This window comes from Centropristis striata, chromosome 10 (genome assembly GCF_030273125.1).
Source record: "Centropristis striata isolate RG_2023a ecotype Rhode Island chromosome 10, C.striata_1.0, whole genome shotgun sequence".
Lineage (NCBI taxonomy): Eukaryota > Metazoa > Chordata > Actinopteri > Perciformes > Serranidae > Centropristis > Centropristis striata.
The window spans coordinates 17,290,368-17,316,602 of NC_081526.1; the positions used below are offsets into that span (position 1 = coordinate 17,290,368).

Consider the following 26,235-nt stretch of genomic DNA (forward strand, 5'->3'; position numbering starts at 1 on the left):
TGAAAGAAAATAAACTTCACATCAGAGCTGCAGCTTGGAGAAATTTTTCTGGATGTGAACAGAGGAATATTATTACCAACATTATCTGGGATTGCTGCACACGTACAGTAAACTCCTGACAGAGCTCACTATAATGATGTTTCTAATGGCCTCTGGTGTGCACTCTGTGACAGTAAGTGTATTGATGCTGCGCAGGCTTTCTGCAGTTGCTCCTCCCTGTAGTCTCTGCTACGTTAATCCCTCCCTACATGTATGTTCAATGATTTATGGTCATAATAACCCAAAAAGAGGATTAAGCTAATTAAACCACAGTGCTGCGCTTGTAGTGAACACATCGGGAGGGAATACACCGCCCCCACATTTATACCACACACACACACACACACACACACACACAGAAGTAGCTGCAGTGTCTCCAGGGTGTCTTTTTTCCCTCAGTGAATGATTCTGGCTTTAAAAGCTCATCGTTGGCTAGCATGACTCGACTGTAGAAGCACCAGAAGATTAAAGATACTGCAGCTAACGGCTATGCTACCAGAAAGCTAGCTCCATTCTGGATTAGTTATAATAAAGCTACAGCTGTGGGGTCCCCAGGCTACGCTAGGTGCTGCCCTGGAATGTAATGCTATACTTAAAGCCAATGCGATGGTCGCCGGGATCATATAAGCCTGTAACACGCTGGATTAATGATGCCAAGGTTACAGTAGAAGGTCTGCAGGCTATGTACTGTAATCCTGATGAACACCAAGGAAAGTGCTAACACTGGATGATGACAACTGGAGGCCATGAACCACTCCAGATACTGTAAATGACGTTGCGGTTAAAGCTAAAGTTGAATAATGGTCGCTGCAGGTGGTGCGAGTCTGCACAGGCCTCATGCTGCAGATAAGTGATGGATTCAGCCTCGGTTACTCCGGCTATAAGATGTTCAGTCCAAAAAGCATTTTGACATGAAGACAGATGAAAGGATTTATAAGAATGAACAAACCTGCGGTACACTAGTTCCTGTCACTTTAGAAGTAGTGATGTGGCTCTGAGCGACAATTGTAAATAAAAGACAGCCTCAAATATTCTGTGGTGTTTTTTTGGTGATTTTGCACATCACTGAATGTGATCTTTGGGTCACCTAAAAACACAGAATGACTCTAGGTCACGCATAGAAAGACAACAGTGCTGCCTTAAAGAAAACATTCATTGATTTCAATCAGACCCATGTATTAACACTGTGGGGGCACTGAAACATCAGACTCGGTCATTGGGCATTGCAAACACTTTTCCAATGAAACTAGCTCCAAAAGTTGCTTAAAGTTTACATATGTGATGTTAACACTTTTATAATTTCTATGGACTCAATTCTATTCGGTTGGTTTTCTGTTGAAAAGTCTGGGCACATTTTCCTCCAGTTTCTTTTACTGTGTGTCAAACAAGTTCCTCTTCTGATTGATGTACAGACTTAACTGTGGAATTACTTGAACGGTTTTGTTTCCATGTGTTTTGAGCGATAAGTTGTTCAGAAAAACACAACAGGCTGTTTCTTATCAAATAAACTTCAGGCTCAGTTCAGCTTACTTAATGTGGATTAAACTGAAATCACAAATTCATCGAGTCAAAAGCATCTTAGTGTGTGTCCCCTCTATCAACCCGAAGCTCGTCTCCACATGCTAACACTTTTGAGATCTCACAGCAAACCGCCCCTGGACACATCAGCCTGGTGTGTGTTCTGTCTGAGGGTCAGTGAGAGGGCAGCTGTAGTTAGCAGCAAAAGCTGCATGTCTGACCCAGTTGGACAGGGCTGAATTACCAATGTCATTTACTACCAGTCTATCAATCATGAGGCAATTACTGAGGCAGAGCCTTTTGGCCCTGTGCTCATGAGGAAATTAATAAATCTAGAGGATCACCCGAGAAGCAGAAGAAGACGAGGAGAGGTCATAATCTCTTTAAAAACACTCAGATATCTCATCGTTTCATTGCAGATTTCACCAAGACCCACATTGTGAACCATCTTCTGGGGCGGCATGTGGCGGCCTTATTGAGAGCTCCAGATGATTGAAGTTATATACCTTGTACCACGACAGTGTTTGCAACTGTATCAGGACTCTGAAACATTTTTCATTGTGTTGTTTCTGAACTCTGGCACACTTTCGGTTTGAACTGGAACATTTTCTGTTAGGTAAAAATGCTGACGATCAGCTAAACTTTAAGTGTGTTATAAATGCAGCATTTGTAGTCACTCCTAGATATAGTTCCCTTGTTTTAGGGCACAGAAAGTAGCTGAGGAAGTTGTATGAACTCAAATAAGGATACTTTTCAGTATTTGTTGCCAAGTCTCATAAAAAAACATAATCAGACATTTGGTATCGCCCCAGCTGACGCTCTATCGGCCTGAACTACAGCCAGCTTTGTTTCTCTGCTTCAGCAAGTTGGACTGAGGTCATTTGGTTCTGTTGGACAATGAAGATCATCAGTCTGAGAGGATTGAGGCAGATTCTGTGTGTGTATATATATATATATATATATATGGAGTCTTGTTGCTGCTCATAAACCAGATGAAGGTTGGACAGACTGAAATGTTTGGTCAATAAATATTTCAGCAGTAAGCAGACAGTGTGTGGGAGTTTTTCTCATTTGGCCTCATGCAAGAACCACAAGAAGAACAGATTTTTTCTTAAGCGGCTTCTACAAGTATACTATAGGAGGGCTTTGCCGCATCCACCAGTTTTCCTCATATTTTTTCATATTATTTTAGTGGTCCAAACCTGTTTTGATAGTCATGTGCAGTTTTTCAGTAATGTATTGTATATTTCATTACTTTTCAATGATTTTGAGTTTGAAAATCCTGTATAAATTATAAATAATAAAGTGAGAAAAAGTTCAAATAAAAATAATCCCCCTGCATGAGTCCCATTGTTTTTAAGATTACACTTTCCTGCGATGCACCTGTCAACTGCCAATGTTCAGGTGTGCCAAGATACTTTTTCTCAAAATTTTGGATGAATACATAGATGAGAAACATTGGAAAAGTCATGTTTGACACATGTTATTGCCAACTGCAGATACATTTGAAAGTCCTGCAGGTTTCATGCATAGGTCGCCGTCATGGGATTCATTTTGTCCGAAAGTGTTGACCCAATATTAAGGTGAATACCATGAAGTTACAGCTAAAGGTCAGCACTGTCACCTCATAATCACTGTTTAATTTCATATAAAAGTGGTGGACTACAGAGCTGAAATAATTAACATAGAGTACTTTTACTGAAGGTAAATATAATGAAGGTCTTACCTGTGTGAGTCCTCTGATGTGCCTTCAGATGGGAGCTCTTGGTGTAAACCTTCCTGCAGCCATTAAACTGGCACCGGTGGACTCTCTTTTTGTTCTCTGGTACATCTCCTCCCTGACTTCCTCCTCCTCCCTGCTCGCTGTCACTGAGGGCTCCTCCTCGACCCGGCGGCGACGGTAGCGCTCGCGCTGCCACCAGTTTAGCTGCCCCTAACCCCATCTTCTTTGCCACAAATTTGAGCGTTAGCGTACCGTCTGCTGTCGCCGTCAGTGTTTGTGTGGGCTTGATGAGGTGGCGGCCGAGCTCCGGGGACGATGGCGGTGTTAGGGATGTGACAGCGGCGCTGAGCTGCGCGGCGCTGACTCCTGCCAGGACTTGGTCCTTTGGTGTGAGGGATTCAGTCCCTGCCTCTGCCGGGGTCTTGCTGGGGTTGGGTACCTGGAGGATTTTGGCCTGGAGCTTAGGGAGAGTTACCAGTAGTGGGGGCGGGCTGGGCTGGTCAGGGAGGCTGGGGAGGAGGGGGTCCATCAGGTCCTCATCACTGTCAACGCCCTGCATGAAGGTTGGCGTTAAGAGACAGTCCAGCTCCTCATCAAAGAGCTCCGAGAGTCGCTTGGGCTCCGTCTGTAGGTACCGCTCCAGCTCTAGACATGTCTGCAAGAAAAGGAAGCACAAGAGTCAGACATGAGGATCCTGCACCCTGTTTTTACAACTTGAGTACCACCACTTAAATACACAAGATGCTCAGTCACTGCAAGGTTTAAACAGCCTTTAATAACCTGTTCAGCTGGGTATCAGTAATCAATGACTTTAAGGTATCGACTGAAATAACTCAGTACCAGCATCAAAAGTTCTCCACGCAAACTATACCTGCATTTGATCTTTTTGAGTGCCCAGATCTAGAAAAAGGACTATTTGTATGGTTTTGCATTATTTGATTTATGCAACATGTGATAGGTCCACTACTGCAGTAGTTGAAATCAAGCACAGTATTTAACAGTATTAACTCTGTATTTGACAGTTGAGTTGACAGTTAAGCGTACTCGGATGTCACCAGAACTTTCCTAAGTAGAAAAAAAGTAGAAAAAGGTGCCAAATAATGCACTCTATTGATACTTTGAAGATTCTGATATAGTATTTTGTTAAACGATACCTCATTCATACTTCAGCCATCATTGGCTCATTGTATATAGGGATTAACATGATACTGTAAGTTATACTACACTTAAAAGTTTGAAATGTCTGCCTCTTGGTCTCCTAGACAGCAGTTGAGTCTCACAACATACACTAATTTGAGGCTGTGAATGGGGGTTGTTACAGGGTCACCACAGTCTGTGACACATCTCCACAACCCCCTTGCAGGTGGGTCAGACGCACTTTGCCCCGACTCCAGAAATAATCTATCTCGGACACAAATCGGCAGAACTCTGCTCATATAAACTGGTAATGGAAACATAAATCAACGGGGCATGATTTGACTCGGTGTGGTGCAGAAACACCTATGGTCATGTGGGCCTATTCATGGAAAAAACAACAACTCTCCATTGTCTCTACCAGAGGTCAGAAATTGTACAGGGAACCATCAAAGACAAAGAAAGACCACACAGGCATGATTCAAAGAAACCAAATCTGACTGTTTGTTGGACAATCTGTCAACGTCACGTCTCGAATGAACAACCATTCATGATGTACACAAGGTCGACTGTCGGGGAAACGTAAACATAGATCTGTTTAACTGTTTAAACAAACCTGCCAATGCAATTGTTGTCTCTCTTTCAGGGTTTTTTTCTGACTGCAGCCTGTTCAGAGCCCCTGTTTACCAGTCTATTTAAATTCAAATACCCACTGCGGGCTTTATATTTCTCTGCAGCTGCTGACCATGTCACCTGGCACATGGCAGTCCTGAGAGAGGAGGGATTTAGTCTGTGATTGATTGCTGCTGCCTGGCCGAGCTCTCCGGAGCCCTGAACTGTGGAAGCCTTGCCTGTTTCCCTCTGCTCACCCAAATCAACCAGCCATGGAAGTTATATATCGCAAGATTGGGGAAGTAGGGAGAGAGAGATGATGGAGGGAAACAAGGAAGGGAGATAAGGGGAAAGAACAAGAAAAAATAAGTGAGTAATTCTATATTCAACCGCTATCCAGAGATAACAGAGACATCTGTAGAGCTGCAGACTTTGGCTGCAGACCAGCATCACCAGAGTTTTTAATCTTCTGGGACTTCAGTGCCATCGTCAAGGGCATCTCGAGAGCCAGAAATCTTCAGGTCACTACCCTACTTTCCTCACCTAAAATTTCAAACTGTTTTCAGTAATTCCTCTAACTTGAACCTCCAGCTGCACATCTGAGGTCTTTAGTCGATCGCGCTCCTGCTTTGATCTCTCACACCTGCAACACTGTTTTTTTTATCGAAATCCTGTCCGCTGCGTTCCACAGGGGGAAATAAGACACATGTAGCTGTTATGGCTGATCGTAATCTAATGAGATAAAAATAAAGTTGTCACAGCTGCCTGATATAAAATGTACACTAAAAAACAGGCTTTATATGATGCTACTAAAGAGGGACAAGGAGTGCCTCTTATAGTTTAGATGGTTTTACAAAGCAAACAGATGCAAACCAGATGGTAGAACATCAGACTTCAGAGCAGCAGTGTTGGTAATTGTGTACAGAATAAAACTGTTAAAACATATGCAAAATAATGTGTCAACCAGATGTAGTTGGGTTCATGGGAAACCCAGAAGATAGCATACAGCAGTGGAGTAGAGTTGAATTGCATAAAAAAAATCTCACCAAAATCTGCTCTAATTTCCCCAAATATATGCCTGTTGTGTTCCTGTATTTCAGCTATGTGGATGTAACTGTGTGTTCTCAGGATAAAGACTATTTCATGCACTGAAATGTTCTACCAAAGCTCAATAAAGTCACCAGCTAACAGTCTGACCTTGACAATTCTTTTCAAACTGGATCCAGCAGCTTTAAGTTTCCTCCAGCGACTTTTCATTCTAAAATTGGAGCTAACAGGCCAGTTGTGTGTTAAAATCTGTCAACAAAACTATCCAGGTGGTTAAACAAGTAAGGAACCAGATCCCTAAATCACAGTACAGAGTGGCATTCAACACAGAGTGAAGATAATCACTCAGTGTAACTTTACAACAACATGTCCAGCAACAATGCTGCTCCTGACATCGTAGAAACAACAAAATGACAGAATGCCATAAATATTCTGTACAGCTTCAAAACCAGCGCTTAGGTCAGATGTATTATAACTTGGGACAGAAAATATGCTTTAAAACAGAGGAGCAGAAGATTATATATTGTTGGCAGTGACTTTCACACCAAGCACAAATGTTTAACATTTGTGTTTATTATTCTCCGTTACTCATGCGAGACATGCCAGAGTAAACAACGCCACCATTTCTTTTTGTAGCCAACCATCACCAAAATAACCACTGTGGTTATGGAAGTCCCCAATGCATCGGAAAACCAAACAATGTCATGTCTGTATTAATAATATCATCCGGAGCTGCACACAGCTTGGTGAATTCCTTTGCTTTCTCCAGGAACTGCTACCATGCTATTACAGCAGTATGTACAGGTACAGATTTTGCAGTGATTTAGTTGTAAGAAAAGGATCAAAAGTATGCCGACATAACTGCATCATGATGCCGATTTGTAAAAAGTCTGAATTCAGGCTTTGTCAGGTTTGTCTAGAGGACGACAAGCAAACAACTTTTAAAATGCTTGTTTTCTGAATGGAGTTTGTGAAGGAAATTTGGTGTCTCCTGCATGGTGGGACATGAAGTAGGCAGCGACCTACTTGGTATTCAAGACACAAAGCCTTCCGGGAACTCACTCTTTGAACTCAACTGTTCTAACACCATGACTGAGGGGAACGTGTTGACCAGTGGGCTCTGTTCTGACGTGATGCATAGGGAAGGAAGATAGGGCCACATTGAGGCTTACTGAAGAATCAATGCTGGAAACTACAACATATATAAGTCGAGCGGTGTACGGGACTTTGTTGTACTGTAAAAGAGCCATTCGGGATTTGACGGTGTATGGAATACGAATGTGCTAATAAAACTTGCTGAACAGAGTATTGAGTGCTTTGTGTTTGGCCAGCTCACCCATTAACTTAGTGCTATTTGCCAAAATTGCCAAGACAAGTTCAATCAGATCTATGGTATGCAGGAGAATCTCAGTGCTGTTAGCTTTGTGTGACACAGCATCACACGATTTAATTGAGTTTGAAAAAAAAATGTTATTGTGTCTTTGCATTGACTATGCATGGAAAATGTGCTTTGCATGTTGTCTGAACACACCTTTAGAGATAGTATACTCTTCAGAATTGCCATTCTACTACTCTACTACCTCAAGACATGAGGAAACAACTTCAGAATATAAATGAACATACTTTTATGTATGTTCTGTACTGGGAAGTAATGATTTTAAAATCAAGTAAAAATCTTAAACTTTATAATGGAGTAAACAGATCCTGTGTTCATAACGTTTGTGTTTAAGTGATGTTTCTTTTTGTCAGGAAAGAGAGAGAGGGAGAAAGAGAGAAGACAGCAGGCGAGTCCACAGCTCTGTAACTGTCCAGTCAGCACTTTTCTTGCGAGCTACCTGGCTCGAGCAGCACCCTGCAGCATACTGCCTTCACTGTATCTACTTGGAATTGAATTAATTTCCTCTGTGTGGCCAAAGGCCTTTGGCAGCTGAGAGTTCTCATCCTGATCCTCTGGCTGTTTCCACCTCTGCCATCAGAGCAAATTACAGCCACTATAGAAATGTTTTTTTTTCTTTTTCTTAGCAGCAGCTGGTTGACTCAGTCCATTCAGAACGGCCAGCGCTGGAGCTTTGCTCCGCTCAGCCTCACTGACGAGACAGACAAACCAACACATTTAGTCTGAACATCTGTTGAGTGGTGATAAGCTGAACTTCCCTCTCCATCTTTTTCTCCCTTTCTTCTACCCTCTTTTTTTTTCTCCTAAAGATGCTCATTTGCATATGAATATAAATCAAAGATATCTCTTTGGGAGGGTTACACTGCTTCATAAGGAAACTTGAAAATGAGAAGAATACATGTAAAGAAGCAAAGATGACGCCAAGCAACAATGTGTTTTGCAAAGCTGATACGAGTGCTGTGAGGAAAAGCTTTGGGTTAGCCTTTTGTCCAGATTGTTGCTATGATTTGTTAGCACTGCTATTCCTTTGAGTGATTGCTCTGTGTAATACAATATCTAGTCAAGCACGCTAAAGGAGGCTTTTATATCTCAGTTTAAATTAGATTAGTCGCTGCTAATGCATCTAGAAACCAATACTGGAGATTATCAAACAGAGATCAGGTTATCTGGAGAGGGACTTAAACAGCCAAGTGCTTTATTTCAAGACAACAGAGCTGCAGAGTTTGGATAGTAGAATGACGACTACACTGCTCATTGATCACTCATATTATATGGTTTATTATAACTTATTATTACTAACAGGGTCTGAGAGGCACTGCAAACCTAACCAAACACAGGCTCCTGAAGAAACTTGGTTTCATAAGAAAAACAATCCTAAATTTGATGCAATTCAAGTTATTATTCCAATTTTGCACCTTATTGTTAAAAAAAGTGTTTAGTGTTAAACCAAATAGTAAAGACTCACTAAATTATCATTACGTTTAGATAAAGAGTTGGATTCTTCCTTTCCAATCAGTGGTAAAGTGGGAACATTCTTGTATTTGTGTTGATTGACAGGTGTCCACTGTTGATGATGTATATAAAACTGCATGTAAACAGCAACAAGAGCCTCATGCTGTACTCCAAATTGCAAACTTTTCCTTTTTCCTTTTAGTACAAATTGCAGCTGCTGTTACAAAGTACATACTATTGCATGCAGTATGCAAACAGTACAATGGACGGCAGTGGGACAGAAGAGCCAGAAAACAAAGCTGGCTTGTTTACTGCAATTTTCGACCAGGTGCAGTAGGACATCCTGGCATTTTTTGACATACTGTATTTGACATTAGAGGTGGACAGAGTTGTCATTATCTGCATCTGCATCCAAAGTTGCCTCAGCCTTGTCTGTTATTTGTACCACTCTTCGTCAAATATGTCAACAGTTAAACTGGACTAAAACTACACTAATACAAACCAAGTTGTAAAGAAACCCAAACTGAAATATTCCTTTAAAAGTGTACTTCAGATCTACATCTGGGTAAGTTGGCTATCCGGCTGACACAGCTACAGATTCAAGATGTAAAGGTCATCAAGAGGAGTGCTTTGATGTATAATTTATGCAGTTTTTGCCCTGAATTTAAGGCCTCGGGTTCATTAATGTGACTGGAGATTGCTCTTTTATCCTGAAGGATTTAGGTGGTTTCTGCTTGCAGGACACATGCAAAAAATATTTATCTCCTTATCCTTTCCAGGGCAGCAGTAGTACTTTATGTATTCTATACATTATTTATCATCAGACATGCATTAATCTTAGCTCTTTGATAGAGTAAATACAGCCTCTATTAGTGCTTTCACTGTACCATTGTTTTCACTCGGACTAGAAATCAAAAATAGAAAGGTCTGTGTGTCTCTTGGCGGGGGCTGGACTGATGCTGAGGATTGTGGGAGGTGGGCGGGGAGGACAGAGGGTAGAGAGAGCCCGAGGCTGTGGAAGAGGAAGCGAGCGGCACTCAAACCCACGGCTGGCAGTGAACGCACCGCCTCTAACAACACACGTATGACCTTCGCCTGCGTCTGTTTCTCCTACACACCATGAATATCAGGTAACAATGACATGTATGGCCTGCAGCCTGTGTGTGTGTGTGTGTGTGTGTCAGCTGGCTAACAGCTCAGACTGATAGCATGTGTAGGGCTCACCTCCTGTCCCCTTGCTCAGTCCCACACCATATGGAGAAAGGTCACATCGAAAAACACACACACACACACACACAGTTTTCTGACTGGCTGTCAGAGCTTTTCAACACCCGGGTGGACACAAATCTCTCCTTGAATCATCAGTACAAACAATGAGACACTGAAATAAATTCTGCTTCGCTGATAAAAAGTCAAAGATACAAGTCAGTGAACACAACAGTTTTAGGAAAGAAGTCAACTGGAGACCCACTGCAGTACCAAACATCCAATCAGAGAGCTTCAGAGTCTGTTGCTGGCAGCTAATAGAGGGCTGAAGATAGAGGTAGAAGAAATGAAGAATGAATAAATAACGAATGCTGCATTCACGTCATCTTTGGCAGAATGGAATGAAACCTCAATTGCTTTATTTCAGGATACATTTTACGTTAACATTTTTCCTGACATGCTGGATTAATGAACATTCAGCCGAAATGAGCTGTTTGTATCAAGTTTAAATCAACTATATGAATGCAACTAACAATTATTTATGGAAATAATTATCTTTATCATTATAGATTAAATGTTTGGTCTATAAAATGTCAGAAAATAGTGGAAAGAGTCTTCAAATGTCTTATGTCAATCAAAATCCCCAAAATATTCAGTTCAATATGATATCAATAAAAGAAAATCAGCAAATATTCATATTTGTGACATTTTCTGCCATTGTTGCAATAAAAAATTTCAACAATTAATTAAATATATTAAAAAGTTGTTATTAAATTAACATTATTTCTCTGTTGATCAACTAATGGTTTAGTCGACTACTTATTGCAACTCTAATCAACTGTATTAATGTATGACTGTAGTTCATCTGGATCTAACTGTCAGTTTGTGGCTTTGCAGACATTAGCCTCCAGTTTGTTGACACTTCTGTAGTTTTGATAACGTTAGAGCCAGAAATGAACAATTTCACCTGCTCACAATCATGACCAAGAGGCTGATGTGAACATTTTCTCCCACTTGGCTTTTTTAAACTACACTCTGTATGATTTAATGTGACTGTGGCAGGAGGTGTAGTGTTTGTTTCAAGTGTTCAGAAAAATGACAAAGCTGTGATTTCACTGGCTGGGAGAATTCTCCACAGCCACTGAGGCTCATGGGAAAAAAGAAAATGATTTCAATGCTGGATTTGATAAAGTGCTGCAGAGTAATTTGTCCTGCAATAAATGCTGATTGTAACCTTTTCCACTAGAGACAAAATCCAGATGTTAGTGGGTGTTTATGTTTTTTTTTTGTTTAGCGGGAAAGTATTATTAGTTTCAAATGGTAATTTTCAGTAAAGAAACACATGTGGCACCAACTGTTCACTACAACTGAAGGCGCTCTAGTTTCTATTATTTGATCTGTGCAAGAAATCAATTATCAATAAAGACTATTACTCTGTTTTTATATATGACAGCTCAGTTAGGGTGGAAAAATTATGTTCTGCAGTTGCAATTTAATGCACTCATTTTGCAGAATTATTTTCACTGGTATTCAACATGCTTGATTTAATTATTCATTGCAGGTCAAAGTCAGAGAAGGTCAAATGTGAATGCAGTGTGAAGACTGATGTGACATTCAACTTTAAACTGCATTTAAAAGCTCTAGATGTCCACATCTAGATGATTCTACAGTTTGTTTAGCTGAAAAAGCAGCTATATGTGGCTGCAATCTGTCTGTGATATATTTCATGTGAACAGTTTCATGCACAGAGCTGCAGATAAAAACAATGGATCCATCTTGTCTTCCTGCATCCTCAGCTCCCCCAAGAACGTTTCTTTCCCCCTTTATATTTTTTGAGTGTTTGATTTAATATATTGTCTAAAATAGCTACCGGTGACGTGCATGTCCTCTGTGTGTGTGTGTGTTCTCCGCCTGCTGAGGTCCATTAATAATGAATGCAGAGAGCAGAGGGCTCTGGATGGAAGTGCTAAGAGCTTTTGACAGACAAAAGATCATGGAGGACGGAGCTCAGCAAACAGACTGAAGTGGGTTCGGCAGGAGATGCTCCATCTGTGTTTGCATGCACACACAGTTATGTGACTATTACCAACATTTCCATTAGGACGAAGGTGAAATTAAGCCATTTACATGATTCTGTAAAGTGACACTTCCTGTAATGGTCTGCTTCACATTTTGTTATTGCCACGTCAATGACTGGCTGGACAACGTGAAAAAACATCAACAGCAGGTTTCAGATTCTGCAGAGAACTGATTCTGTGCATTGGAATACTTCAAACACCAGTCAATGAATGTTGAGATAATATAATACAGAAAGGTAAACAGTACTACTTTCAATGAATAAACCAACACCATTCTATTGGGTTTTCCCATGACTGCACAATGAAAAAAATGATTGAACGAGGATACCTGTGTTTGCAAATGAACTCTATGAACTCTGGTTAGTGGAACAAAGCATGCTTTGGAACTTCTTGACTCTGCATCATAATTTAAACTAATTCTGGTTAACAATTTAGGACAAATCTGATAATCCCATACTTGTTTTATCTTTCCAAAAATGTTATTGAGAATTCTGGGCTGTGACATCCAAACAATAAACAGCTTTTCAAGACTAACCAACAGGGAGACACATCTAATTTCATAGACCAGAAAACATTCTGTTTTTTTTAACTGATGTAGTTTGAGTTATGTTTTACTTGCTAAACAAACAGATCTACAGAAACTAGAAGATGTTAATAAATGATGAATGAACGCTCATACATGTGTTCTTCTGTTATAAGCCTTCGCTTTATTTATTTCCTGGTCTAATGCTAACCCTTCCTCTACCCCTATAGCTACCGCATCAGGTGGGTTTAAACAGGTTAATGTTTAAACTGATAAACTCTGAATTTGCCAATATAAACTCTGAATTCTGAATGTGATGCATTCAAATAACACAGACATCATACTCTTTAGAAGACTGGCCAGTGAGACCATAAACTCTTTAGGAAACAGTTGAAACTCACATAGGATCATTTTTTGTCATAATCTTCTATGCAATCTGCCTCCTTTTTGCAGCCAGTTGAGTCGCCCCCTGCTGGTTTAAGAATCTCTTGCATGGTTTCACATTTCAGACCCAGAGGTTCCAGCTCAACTAATACCAGTAAAATCTCAATTCAGAAAACAAAATACTTAATACACTTAATTATTCTCTACTCACCCACATGACAAAACACAAAGTTCAACACAAGTCTCATTAAAATCATTACCCTCCTACACAAGTGTCTACAAACACAGGAAGCTTACCCGTGTTGTCAAACACTTTGAAAGAACTCCTCTTTGCCAATGCTTATTCATGAGTTTCCACAGAGCAATGAGTTTATTCGTCTGAGTTTAAGCTGTCTGTGCAACATCAGACAGACAGATGAAGAAGCATGTAAATGTCAGGTACACACTTTCAGAGGAAAAAAACCTTTTTAGATACAGAATGGGATTTTGCTCATGGAGCAGCTCGACAGGCTGAGCAGCGATGCTGTTTATCTACACTTCAGTCACAGGTCAGTGTGGAGGAATGAAAACTACTGAGGAAAACAACAGACAAGCTTCTGCACTTTGTCCAAGCCTGATGAACCCAGCAATAACCCTCTGGAGCTTTAGGTTTATGCTCACCAAATTTTAATTGCTGATGTTGATTGAAGTCGTATAAACCACTTGTTCCTCAGTAAACGAGCAGATAAAGCTAATATGTCCATCACAACTGTCCCCCTGCATTATAAATTAACATCTGTGCAAAGTTAAGTATGTTCAGCTGGTAGAACTTGAACTAGTAACTCTAAAAAATGACAGAAACAGTTTTGGATGATGAGGTGATGATTTTAATATTTGCTTATGTTTTCTGTTCCATGTAAGTTTAACCAGTCGGATTAAATAAAAAAAAATACAACATAAGCAAAAAAAAACTCTCCTATGTCCTTTCACCAATCTTAGCTTCTTTTTAACAACAAGATTTTTTTTAGATTAAATATAATGTTCCATAGATGGGCAGGATTATATATATTTGACACACATTGAGGTGGACATAAATCAAAATAGTGAAAAGGTCATGTAGACATTTGTACTGAGTACAATAAATATCTATTGGAATCACAGAACAATCAATTGGCTGATGTTGGTCCTTTTAGTCTTTTTTTAAACTCCATGGTTCCAAAAAATGTAAATACGTTATTTGAAGATAATGAAGTTAAAAGCAGTGGTGTGTTCCTTTAAGCATGAGTAAACTGTGGTCGTGTGGTGACAGGTCTCTGTTAATCGCTTTAACATTCTTGTAACAACATGTTAAATCCCACAACATTTCCTCACATTATTCTCATTCATCTTCACTATAGCTGCGTCACAGTTGCATTCATGCGAACCTCCTCTCTCCGACTTACGACACAAAACTGATGTTCCACTCTGAGGAATCAGTTTCCCCTCGCGCTGCCGTAGAAAGCCTCCTTGTGAGGATCTCATCTCCTCGAGTCTAATCCTTTTAGTTTGTTCCTGTCTCTCTTTATCTGTGTGTGCATTAGAGAGTGTTTATTTTCCCTCAACATTATACAGCTTTTGGCTTCAAATTATGTATTTCTCTTCGTATTTCTCATACAAATAGGTCCTAATTAAAGTGCTTTGGCTTCCATAAACTGCTCTTTGAAGCTCTACCTCTTGATGGATCTCGCTCTCTCCACACAGCAGGCTCTGATGGCTAATTAGCCACTCAAAGGAGAAGGCAAAAAGAGGCTCTTTATTCAGCTAATTTGCTGATGCGGCTGTGTACACGGCGGATGCGTGTGTTTGTAAGAGTGAGAAGAGCATAATGACTTTTAACTGATGTGTGTGAATATGTAATGCCTCATGCGTACGATATCAAACCGGTGCCATTGGCAGCGCACAGCCTCCTTTATGTCTGAGCAAGCGTCGGCGCCGCAGAGTGGATGTGTGTTTTGGTGCTTTGTTGGAGACTGAAGTGCAGTTTGTGTGAAGCCGTCTGTGAAGATGCTGTTTGAGTTACTGAAGCGGCGTCTGTGCCGAGTCACATTGACTAACAGCAGCGCATCCTGCAATCTGATCAGAATAACGGCAAACAGGATGCATTAACTCTCGTCTAGAGTACATTAAGTTGTACTAACATCATTTTCTCCTCATCCATGTGGCGTCAAATCATTCTTCAGTCACTCAGCTCACATCTTGAGTCTGTGAAGGATAAAATTTAAAAGCCACAAGAAATGTTGCTGCCTCTAATGTTTTTAAATCTTCATGTTTTTACCAGCAGATAATTCCACGATGAATAAGAATTAAGAGGAGTTCTGAAACGCTAGAAGCAGTGACCTTTCTCTTGACTTCTACTCTAATGAGGCAAAAAAAGTGAATGCATGAATCTGAATCAAACACCCGTGGAAAAGGAGAATAATTACCCACCTACTTTTCTCTGAACTTAAGGCGATCTGCAGTGCAGTGAGATATGAAGTTTTCCAGACAGATGCAGAGCAAACAGCCACCTTCATCATTGCTCTGTCCTGTCGAAACCACAGGCATTAATCTGCTGCTATATCTGGCACTGCCCATCGGTCCGATGGACCATTATTGTCAAACCCCACTAATCCCAAAAATGTCCCTCTGGACCAGAAGCCCCTAAGTCCAAAGGCCTGTTATCATAAACAAAAAGCCAATGCTCTGCCTAAATGATGCAGTTTACACATTTGATAGCTGCTGGCTTATTAAAACAGAGTAAAACATGATGCAAATGAGACAGAATTAAAAGAAGAAGAAATTATTTATACATAAAGTCTTTTTATGGATGTGTTTTTTCAGGTAAGAAAAAGGAAGAGTGGCTGTTGCTTAGGGAAATTTCTAATGGGGATCCTAAAAAAAACCTAAACCAAGCAAACATTATAAGTGTAACAACCAATAATGAAGCACTAATATTATTTATGTGTTCTGATCTGGCTATTTATGTATTTATTTGTTTATTTGACAGAGACAATGTACAGTTTCTTAGCTGTACGAGAGTTAGCGATAAACTAATTGTCATCTATAGTCCCTGGGCAAAGAATAACAGAAAATCTACAATATAATTAAAGCACAAGCAGAATCAAAGGTTGTAACCAAATGTAATTTGATATAATTCTTAAAAAATAATTATGTTTTAATGGTGTGGCAATGGCGTGGTTAAGGAATGGTTAGGTTTGGGCACAAAAACAACATGGTAAGGGTTAAGAAAAGATGGCTTGGGTTAAAATGATCACTTGAAAGTTCAAATATTTTAATATTAGGGGAAAAACTGCAGGGGGAGTGTGTATTTTCAGAGCAGTGATCTTTTGTTTTTGGGATAACAGGCAGTAGGATTAATGGGGTTTTCGTTCATTGTGCCATGCAATTCAAACCAATGGCATGGCACTGCTATATAAGCCTCCACTCGTCTCGTTTCAGACTTTCCACCAGCAGGGATTTACTCCCATTCAGCCACAAGAGCATTAGTGAGGTCTAACACTGATGTCGGGTGATAAGGTCTGGCTCTCAGCCAGCAGGTGTTGGATGGGGTTGAGGTCAGAGCTCGGTGCAGGCTGGTCAACTTCTGTCACACCAAACTGGGTAAACCTTTCTTTGCACGGTCTGAAATATAATTTTATACAATCGGGAAAGGGAAGCCCAAATGCATTTTGCCATGTAGTGCAGCACAGCAGCACTCTGTTTTCAAACTCTCCTCTCACACAGCGTGAATCTCAGCCCGCTCATGGACAGATGCCATTTTGGAGACACCAGCTTCCTCATGCCTCCACTGCAGTGAGCCAGCTGCAGTAACGAGCCAAACTCTTTCTGCTGGATGGTGACCATCTCGACCTGCCTCTGCTTCCAACACTGCCACTGCTACTGCTACTGCTCCCACCACCAGGCAAACCTCTGCAGAGCCCTGATCATCATAATGCTGGTCATAATGCGTGTTTCACAGACTTAATCAAATATAAAAAAAGAAATTAGATAATAGTGCAGCAGCTATAACAGTTTCTTAAGTAGCTTCTAACAAATCCTACATATTGTAAATCTGCAAAAAACAACAACTATACTCTATTCGTTCCTTCAATCTTTTTACTTTTTTGCTTCTACAATTCAATAGCAGGAAACATTGAAGCTGCAAATGTACCATGAGCAAAGATACAGAGACAATATTCTTCCTTCAGCCTGGTAAGAAAAGAGGCACAAATCACTAATAAATCACTATGAGCTGCAGTTTTGTCCTTGGATGGAGTGAAAAACCTGCTTTGCAGACAAACTGCAGCAGCTCAACTCATCAATGATCAGCTCCCTTCAGCGGCTGAAGGTGTGTAACTCAATAAAACCAGCTGCTGATCGGTGGAGTTACTGAATGATGCAGAGTTAAAGGAACTGCAGACCAAACTGCAGGCAAACAGCTCGGTCTCTAAACCATTCTGCTCTATGCATCAGTGTTTTATCTGTGATAGGTTTGTACAGCGATCCTGGCTTCATAAAGATAACCCCTTCAGCTGCATTGGTTTTTGGAAAGAAACATGATAATAATGAAACTTTAGCCAGATCTTGGATTCTGTTTCGGTTACAGCCCCTGAAATATTGTATACCATCAATCAAATACTGTATTTGTAGCAGGAAATATTGAAACATCCACTTTGGAGGACCTCCAAAAATTTGGAGGTCTCCAAAATTGCACTTTTCTTTTCATTTTAAAGAGCCGTCATGAAAAATAGGATATCTTTTTGTGCCTTAAAATATTTGGATCCGTTTGCCCTCATTGCCCCTACCAATATTTCATAGCTCCAGCAGTTGTCTCTGCAGGTACCCTATCTAAAAACTTTTTTTAGGGTACAAAAAGAGCATATTCCCAGTGGTAAAAGGGAAACAATGCAATCCTAAAAATTCAGCCAAAATATGTCATATAGTATATATCTCAAATAGTCTAAACACTAAGTTTGAACAGCAATTTAATTTTATGACTCTATGATGACTCATAGAGACTCTACGATGACTCATAGAGACTCTGAACACCTTTTCTGAGTGCAAATCAGTCTTGTGAGGTTGAGTTTTTGACACAGGAAGCAAATTACACAATATACTTTACATCCAACACTATCTGTTTGTTCGGTATTCAAAATCGGTGAAAGATTCTTGTGTATTTTTTGCATTTCAGTGTCATGCAATTTACAGTTTATTCATTAAATCCAGAAACACAATACGTTGTTCCTGGTTGGGGTTTTTTCACAGCTCCTTACACACATTTCCTCTTACAAACCTGAAAATGGAAACTCAGACAGCTCTGAGCTAACAGTAAGTCCAAAATATGGTCCAGGTTTACGATGCACGCACAGGACAGACAAAAACATCAATCAACCTGACACTTGCTGCAGTGATAAAGACCCAGACACAACACAATACTGCCAAAGTGACTTAGGCGACACTTGTGTGTGTTCAGGTGTCCTCTCATTCTGCCTTAATTGACAAAGCAGCAGCACAAACAGTCCTGTGAGCTCTGATTTGAAAAGCAGGTCGAGGCTTCAATAAATGAGGTTAATGGAGACGAGACCTGATGGAAGAACGAGGCAGGACTTTTAATCTGAGAAAAAAATAAGTCTGGAAAAACTAAACATGCCTAAAAAAACATGTATTTTCAGCACAGTCTTCAAAACTCACATTTCAACTCAACGAGATTGAACTGGGAGTGTTAATTTCTGTTAACATGCACCCCTAATGTTCAAAAGTAAAGCAGAGAAGCAGTTGTGCACATGCCAATTAAAATAGTGACTGGTGGGTGGTGACTTAAACCAGTAAATCAAAGCTTTTAATCTGAAAATAAGAAATAAGTAACAGTTGAGAGCCAATTAGAAATCACTGAGCTCAAGAGACAAAGAAAGATAATTAGCCAATGAGAATGAGAGAGCAGGAGTGAGTGAGTGCAGGAAGAGAGCAGGCTGAGCTTTTATTGCTCACACACACACACACACACACACACACACTGAGCATCACCTCCGACCTCCAGCCTCAGCCAATGAAATTTTAATCAACAGTCTCTGATGGAGGAGAGCACTCAGACTCTCCTGCTGTGTAACTGCTCTCTCTCCATCTTCTCTCTATTCTCTCCATCTTTTCATGGCTTTGAGCACCCTCCTCCTCCCTCCTCCTCCTCCCCCTCACCTCTATAAACACCTCCTCCCTCCTCTCTTCGCTCTCCATTGCACACATTTCACTTCCTCCTTCCTCATTCACAAAGCAAAGGTCACCTCTTCTTCTTTCTCCTCCTCGTTCACTTTTGTCTCTTTCATTGTCTCACCATCTCTCTCCCACCTTCTCTTTCTCTTTCTCTCTGCACTGAAACAACTCACACATCTCATTATTTTAACATACAGAAACCAGCAGAAAATAAATATGTTCGTAACTAATACAATATAAACAATCAAATCCACCTGATAATTCTGAGAATTGACCTTGATTTACATTCATTACATTTCAGTTAGTAAATTAATTTGCACGCTGTGGCTGCACACAGAATGACAAACCACAAACAAATGGAGAGGAAATGAATACACATTGAATATAAAAACAAACCAAAAGGTGTTTAATGTGATTTTTTTTATGGAACCTAGCTAGACATGTTATGTAACATTACTTTCATGACTGCTTTTGTTTAGTTTCTTTTCTCCATGTTGTTGCTTTATATGTTTAATTAGGAGTTAAAAAATGGTGCAAAAATGTATTTGTCAAAATTTGAAAAGTGTATGAAAATAATCAAATAATCAAACAAATACTCAGCACAAGGTCCGACTCAAACATCCGTCAGACTCAACCGTGAGTCAAACACTGTTCACACAGATTTTATAGCATGAAATGACTAATTAAAACCACATTATCTAAAAAAAAAATGAACACTTGCATGCATCAGCGTCATTACCTAAAATGACAGAGACAATCTTTGGAAGAAAAGTTTGACCTGCCACCAGGGGCGGATGAGATGTTTCGGCTTCACTTTTATTTAGCTGTCTCATCGTCAAACTTCATATGCATCTTCTATGCATCAAACACAAGCCTGCACGAAGAGCAGCTGGATTTGAAGCCAATTTTCATAGTGGCCATGCGGTGGAATTGCAACTCCCAGGTCTGTCCCGTGATGTCAAAGAATACTTTTTCTCATGGACTTACAAATTGAAAGAGACGTCATTAAATCAGCAGATACTTTTTGGAGTGCAACAACTCCTGCAAAATGACTAGTTTCACTATGGTCAAATAATGTTTAAAAGGTCTAGACGAGGTGCACAATTAAATCATTTAATTCCCATCTAAGCAAGTGAAACCAGAAGTTAGCATGTTTGGCAGGTGGAAGTCTCTCTGATGCGTTTGCTGTGTGGGCCAACACGTGGATTAACCAGGTAATTAAAAGTCTGCTTTCCATGATACTAAGCCACTTTCATAGGAATGAACAGGGTCCCACCTTCAATGCTGTATTTAGTTAGCTTTATAAATCCTTTAGAAAAAAAACAGACACAACAACAACAAACAACAATGGCTAATGTAGGCCAAATACACATGTTTCAGAAAGAACATTTGCATTTAAAAAAGGGACAGACTTCTGTAAACTTATTTGTTCATACCACAATAATAAACAAAGGGACGAATGGCACAACTCTTAAACTGAATTTTTACTCATTTGCTCTTCCTCTCCTTCTCCTCCTCAGACAAAACTGTTACAACATCCTCTCTCACCCCTGCCCCCCCAGCCACCACACACACACTCACACTCAATCTTCACTGTCCACGGTTATTAAATACAAGGACATAAAATTAATTAACAGCTTAATCACTCACATGCACAAGCACACACACACACACACACACACACACACACACACACACAAAGAGCTCTAAAAGGACAAGGCAGGTACGGCCTTTTAATTTGAGGAATAATTTAATACTGCTTAACCAGGCTTATGGCCATTCTCTGTCTCTTTGTCCCTCGGTGTGTTTGTGTGTGTGTGTGTGTGTGTCCTCACTATTTCATTAATTGGCCGAGATAGAGGGATTGAAATCTGTGGCAGAATCATCTGTTCCTGTGTCTGCTGTGCTTTCTGTTAATGAAGCCACTCTCTCTGTGTCTGTGTCTGCAGGTCATTTGTCTTGTCGGACGGCCTGTCCTCCACCATGAGGCATTTGTCCAGCCTGGAAAAATTATGGGCCCGCTGCACACACACACACACACACACACACACACACACACACACACACACACCTAACCTTTAAGCCAGCTTGTACATGAATGAGTCTTTCTATAAACACTTTATAGCCTCTTTAATCCACTTGAACTTTTACGGTTTCCTGCAGTTTTTATCTAAAAAAATAAAACTTGTGCACACTGTAAAAAAAATAATTAAATACATTTGCAGAAAATGAATCTATCATTTTACAGGGTTTTTCTTTTGTTCTTTAGATTAAGTGCAAATGCCACTAAAAAAGGTAAATTACTTTTATTACAAATATTAACGATAAAATGTGTCAGTGAATTCTATGTAAAAATATGAAAAATAACTTTGTTTTCTTCCAGAGAAGCTCTAAATTTAATGTTAAAAACCCCCAAAACAAAATGTAAGAGGAAATTGTATAAAAATGATAAGAAGTCCTACAGCAAAAGTTGCCAAACATTTACCATCATTTTCAAGTAAAAGACATAAAAAGATAAAAACACAGGTATATTATCTGGGTTTTTTAAAGAACTAAAATATCTTATGGTTGTTTACTGTTATTTGATAGGAAAGTTTCAGACATTTTACCCTCCTTTTACTATTTATTTTTTTACAGTGCAGTGTATCACACAAGTGTCCCTTTCAAAAAATTATGTACACATTTTTTTATTATTTATTTATTTATGTTTTTATTTTTTTATTTTTAATTAATTAATTTTTTTTTTTTTTTTACAAATAATCTGCTAGAAAACACTTCCAGTCTGTACCACTTGGGTCCTGGTTCATGTCATATATCCCTCATTTTTTTCAGTACAAAAAACAAAAAAATTAAATCTTGTACTATACAACTTGGTTCCTGTATGTTTATTTTAAAATAACTATATCATTTTAATTTATACATATTTCCTCTTCTTTTGTCTTTGCACACACTCTGCAACACTCTGCTGCTGTTTCTTCTGTTGTGCAAACACTATTACAGTAATGAAGGATATCAATTAAAACATGTTCTCGTGTTGGAGAAGCTTGATGCGAGATAATTAATCCATTAACTACATTCCTATTTATGATCCTTTTTTTTTTTTGTTGCTGTATCTCGCTTCAGTATTTTGCTGCAGTAATTCCATTTCCCCAAAGGGATCATTAAATCTCTGTCTTATCTCATTGAAAAATAAAGTGTTTCAATAAATCTCATCGATGCTTTTCTTTTCATGTAAATACAGTTTTATCAGCCAGAGTGTGTCTGAGATACTTGAAGCACCGAGTGGTTTTCACCTAGAGTGCTTTTGTTCACTTTCATTCACACCACAGTTTGAGAGCCACACACTGAACGTGAATGTTAAACGCTCGACTTTAGGAAAACCATTGACTGTGAAACTTAAATAAGAGTAAAGAGAGGTAAAGAGACACTCCTGCCAAGTGGTTTGATAAAAGCATCACAGAGTTCCTGATAGAGGACGAAGAATGACATGAACATAAACAACGTGATGGCGTTCAGCTTGGACAAATCAACTGGCTCGTAATTCACACATTCACTCATTCACATTTTGCAGGCTGTGGTTTCTCCACAAGGGGAATCTATCTGTTCATTGGAGTTGTTCATCCATCTACCAGATAGTTAAGTAGCAGTGAGAGCAAGACTTTACAGTTATAGATGCAGTCAGTGATATCGCCACCTACAGGCAAGTAAAGGAAAAGCTGCAGAATTTGCACCACCTACAGGCAATGACAGCTGCAGTTTTTCCTTAAAGCACCATTAACAATAAAGAAACAAAGAATATTAACTCAAGTACCATACTTAAGTACAATTGAGGTACTTGCTGACAGCTTTAGTTACTTTTCAGGTGAATATTTAACATAAAAAGGGTCCTCTTCAATGAAGAAACCCATCTGAAAGTACCTTTAAAAAATTAGGGACTCTTTCATTGCCCAGGCTTGTCCATCTCAATAATGTTCTATGCAGTACAACAAAATGACCCTTCAGGCTTGGCCACAGTATTTTTATTCCCCCTAATATTAAGGATTGGTGGTGCAACACCTTCTATTAAATATTGCCACAAATAACTAGAATGACAGAAAGCGAAGACCTCCACCAAGGCCAATGTTGGGCTCACCTGCCCCTGAGATGGAGTTTGGAAGTTCCTCTGAAAATGTTGACAGTACGTAGAACATGTTGTATGCATTTGCTAAGAGTGCTGGAACAATTGATAGTCGTTTAAAGTATTTGTGTGACAACAAATACCTAAGAAAATGGATCATTGAGCCATGAAATATGATCAGGAACTATTTTTTTCTGATTTTTGCAGCATTATAAGTGCAGCACAAATATTATTTGGTAATGTTTATGGAAGTGAAAATTAATTAGTGTAAGTGCTCTATTATTTGGATCTGTTACGATATTTAATGAGTTCTTCTTTGGCCCATGCCGCACCCTTCTACAAAGTTTCGTGAAAATTGAGCCTGTAGTTTTTCCATAATCCTGTTGACAGACAAACACAAACCGAACCAAACCAAACCGAATAATTAGCTTTGTTAAAGATCTCTCATCAGAACTCCCGTTACATAGCTAGAGAAAACATGTTTGCCTGCCTTTCACATATAGCTTTGTAACACTTGATTTAAAAATGCCATGACCTGTTGTCAAAAACTCTCATCCATAACTTATATCTCCTGAAATACCAAAAGCATAAACATAAACCCACACAGCCAAGTTTCAGCCTTTAAACAAAAAAATAAATAAACACTAGACTCAAACAGTCTCATAAATAAAAGAAACGTTTCCTTCAGAGGGTGCACATCATTAACACACTGGTAGCAGAAATATGCTTGTTATTTTCGCATTTTCAGTCACAACAACTTACAGTTTGATATTGTAAATACTTAATATTTTCATAATTTATATCACAGTAAAACACAGAAATGTGCTGTAAGAAGAGACTTGTTCGTTCCTTTTAAAAAGGGATTCAACAAATATGCCACTGCGTCAGGGTTTGGTAAGTTAAAGATGCATTAAGGAACATTTTTCTTGCAAATATTACATCAAATGACCCCAGGATATGTGAAATTATTGCCAGTGCTGCTATTACTGCAGAGGATAAACACATAAAGCATCGTTGTGCAGCAACAGAACAACAGAACCAAAACAATGCTGCTTCTAACACACACACACACACACACACACACACACACACACACACACACACACACACACACACACACACACTAAATGACAGATCTATAATAAGATTCACACTCCAGGGTTCATTGAGTCACATTGAACTATCGCTCTGACCACTGAACCAGTTCATTCAGACCTTTTTTCTCTGAATGTAACAGAAAGAGAGGAGGGAATCTGTACTACCTGATTTTTTGCAAACTAAAAATATCCTCCACTGACTCTGCCTGCCGCAGTTACTCTCTGAGGGGAACTACAGTAATGCAACAGAGAGCGCCGGAGTGTTTCTGTGTGTGAAACACAGAGCAGCATGTGTATGACTTAGAGAGGATGTCTTCTCAGGTTCTATCTTTAGTGCAACTCTACGGAAGATGTAATGCTTTTCGGGGTCATTTTGATGGTTTGTCAGGTTTGATAGTGACAATACATTTTACGTTTTTGGTCTGAAGTTGATGTGGACAGTGTTTCTATTCTATTTCTATTATTATCTTCCTCCCACATAAAACGTACAAACATTATTAACCATTTCAAATGTGTGATTTTGTGTGTGATTTTGGTCCTGCAAATGATAAATTTGTCTGTGTGGTGGTTTGTCAGGTTCTTGGCTAAATGCAAAAAACCCCAGCTATAAATACTACTGGTGTGTGGATGGATACACAAGGCCAACTTTTAATGAATGTAACTAAGTACATTTACTCAAGAACTGTATTTAGGTACAATTTTGAGGTACGTGTACTTTACTTGAGTATTTCCATTTCATGTAACTTTACACTTCTACTCCACTACATTTTGAGGCAAATATTGTACTTTTTCCTCCACTTCATTTAGCTAACAGCTTTAGTTACTTTTCAGGTTGAGATTTAACATTAAAACATGGTAAATTAAAAAGTGATTAGGCTTTTTTGATCTATTAAATAGTTAAAATGAGCCCTGAGGAAATAAATTAATTGCTTACATAAATGCATCATTACAAATAATCTAATAGTATATTTGGAGTACATATGTATATATCAATCTGATCTTTGATACTTTAAGTACATTTAGATGCTGGCACTTGTAGTGCAGTAATTTCACAGTGTGGTATTAGTACTTTTACTTCAGTAAGGGATCTGAATACGTTTTTCCACCACTGTTGATAAACCTCAACAAGAGCAGAAATAGACACTGAGTATAAAGCCTTAAATATCCCATAAAACACCTCAGATCCAAATGTCGAACCACATCCATCATTACAATTCATCCACCGGTGTCACAGCTGAAGGTACAAAGGACTCACTGGAGCGTTCTGCAGAGCATCTGGTCATCTAATCAGTCAATAAACATGTTTTCTTTCACAGACAAAGTGCCTATTCATGCTGAAGTCTGACCCTCCTTCTCGTTCTTCTTCCTTCCAAAACAATGTCTATTAGATCAGGAGTCATGCCAATTATAGAGAGACGAAGGCACAAGGCCTCAGTAAGAGCAGCGTGTTGTTAAAGGTGAAATCTGTGACTGGAATTCATTCATTTAAGTTGTGATCGGTGGATTTACTGGCAGAGAAAAAGTCAATTTCGTGTAGAGTTCAACTGCACTGACCTTTGAGGTGATGGAAAACCAGTGAAATGATGATATGATATATAAAGATGTTATATGTTGAAATGTATATAAGATGGGGCCACTGGAAACTTGAGTGACACCAAAATGAAAAGGAATTCTATTATTCTCTTTTAGTGTAGTTTAGTCGAAA

At 39.3% G+C, this 26,235-nt stretch overlaps 1 protein-coding gene across 1 annotated transcript in view; it reads right to left on the bottom strand.

The window, feature by feature from the left end:
- klf7b (Kruppel like factor 7b) overlaps positions 1-26,235 on the bottom strand; it is an 81,629-nt gene that overhangs the window by 26,069 nt on the left and 29,325 nt on the right. Inside the window, exon 2 of the mRNA XM_059342442.1 lies at positions 3,284-3,935. Coding sequence (XP_059198425.1) covers positions 3,284-3,935 — 652 coding nt within the window. The remainder of the gene's footprint in view (positions 1-3,283; positions 3,936-26,235) is intronic.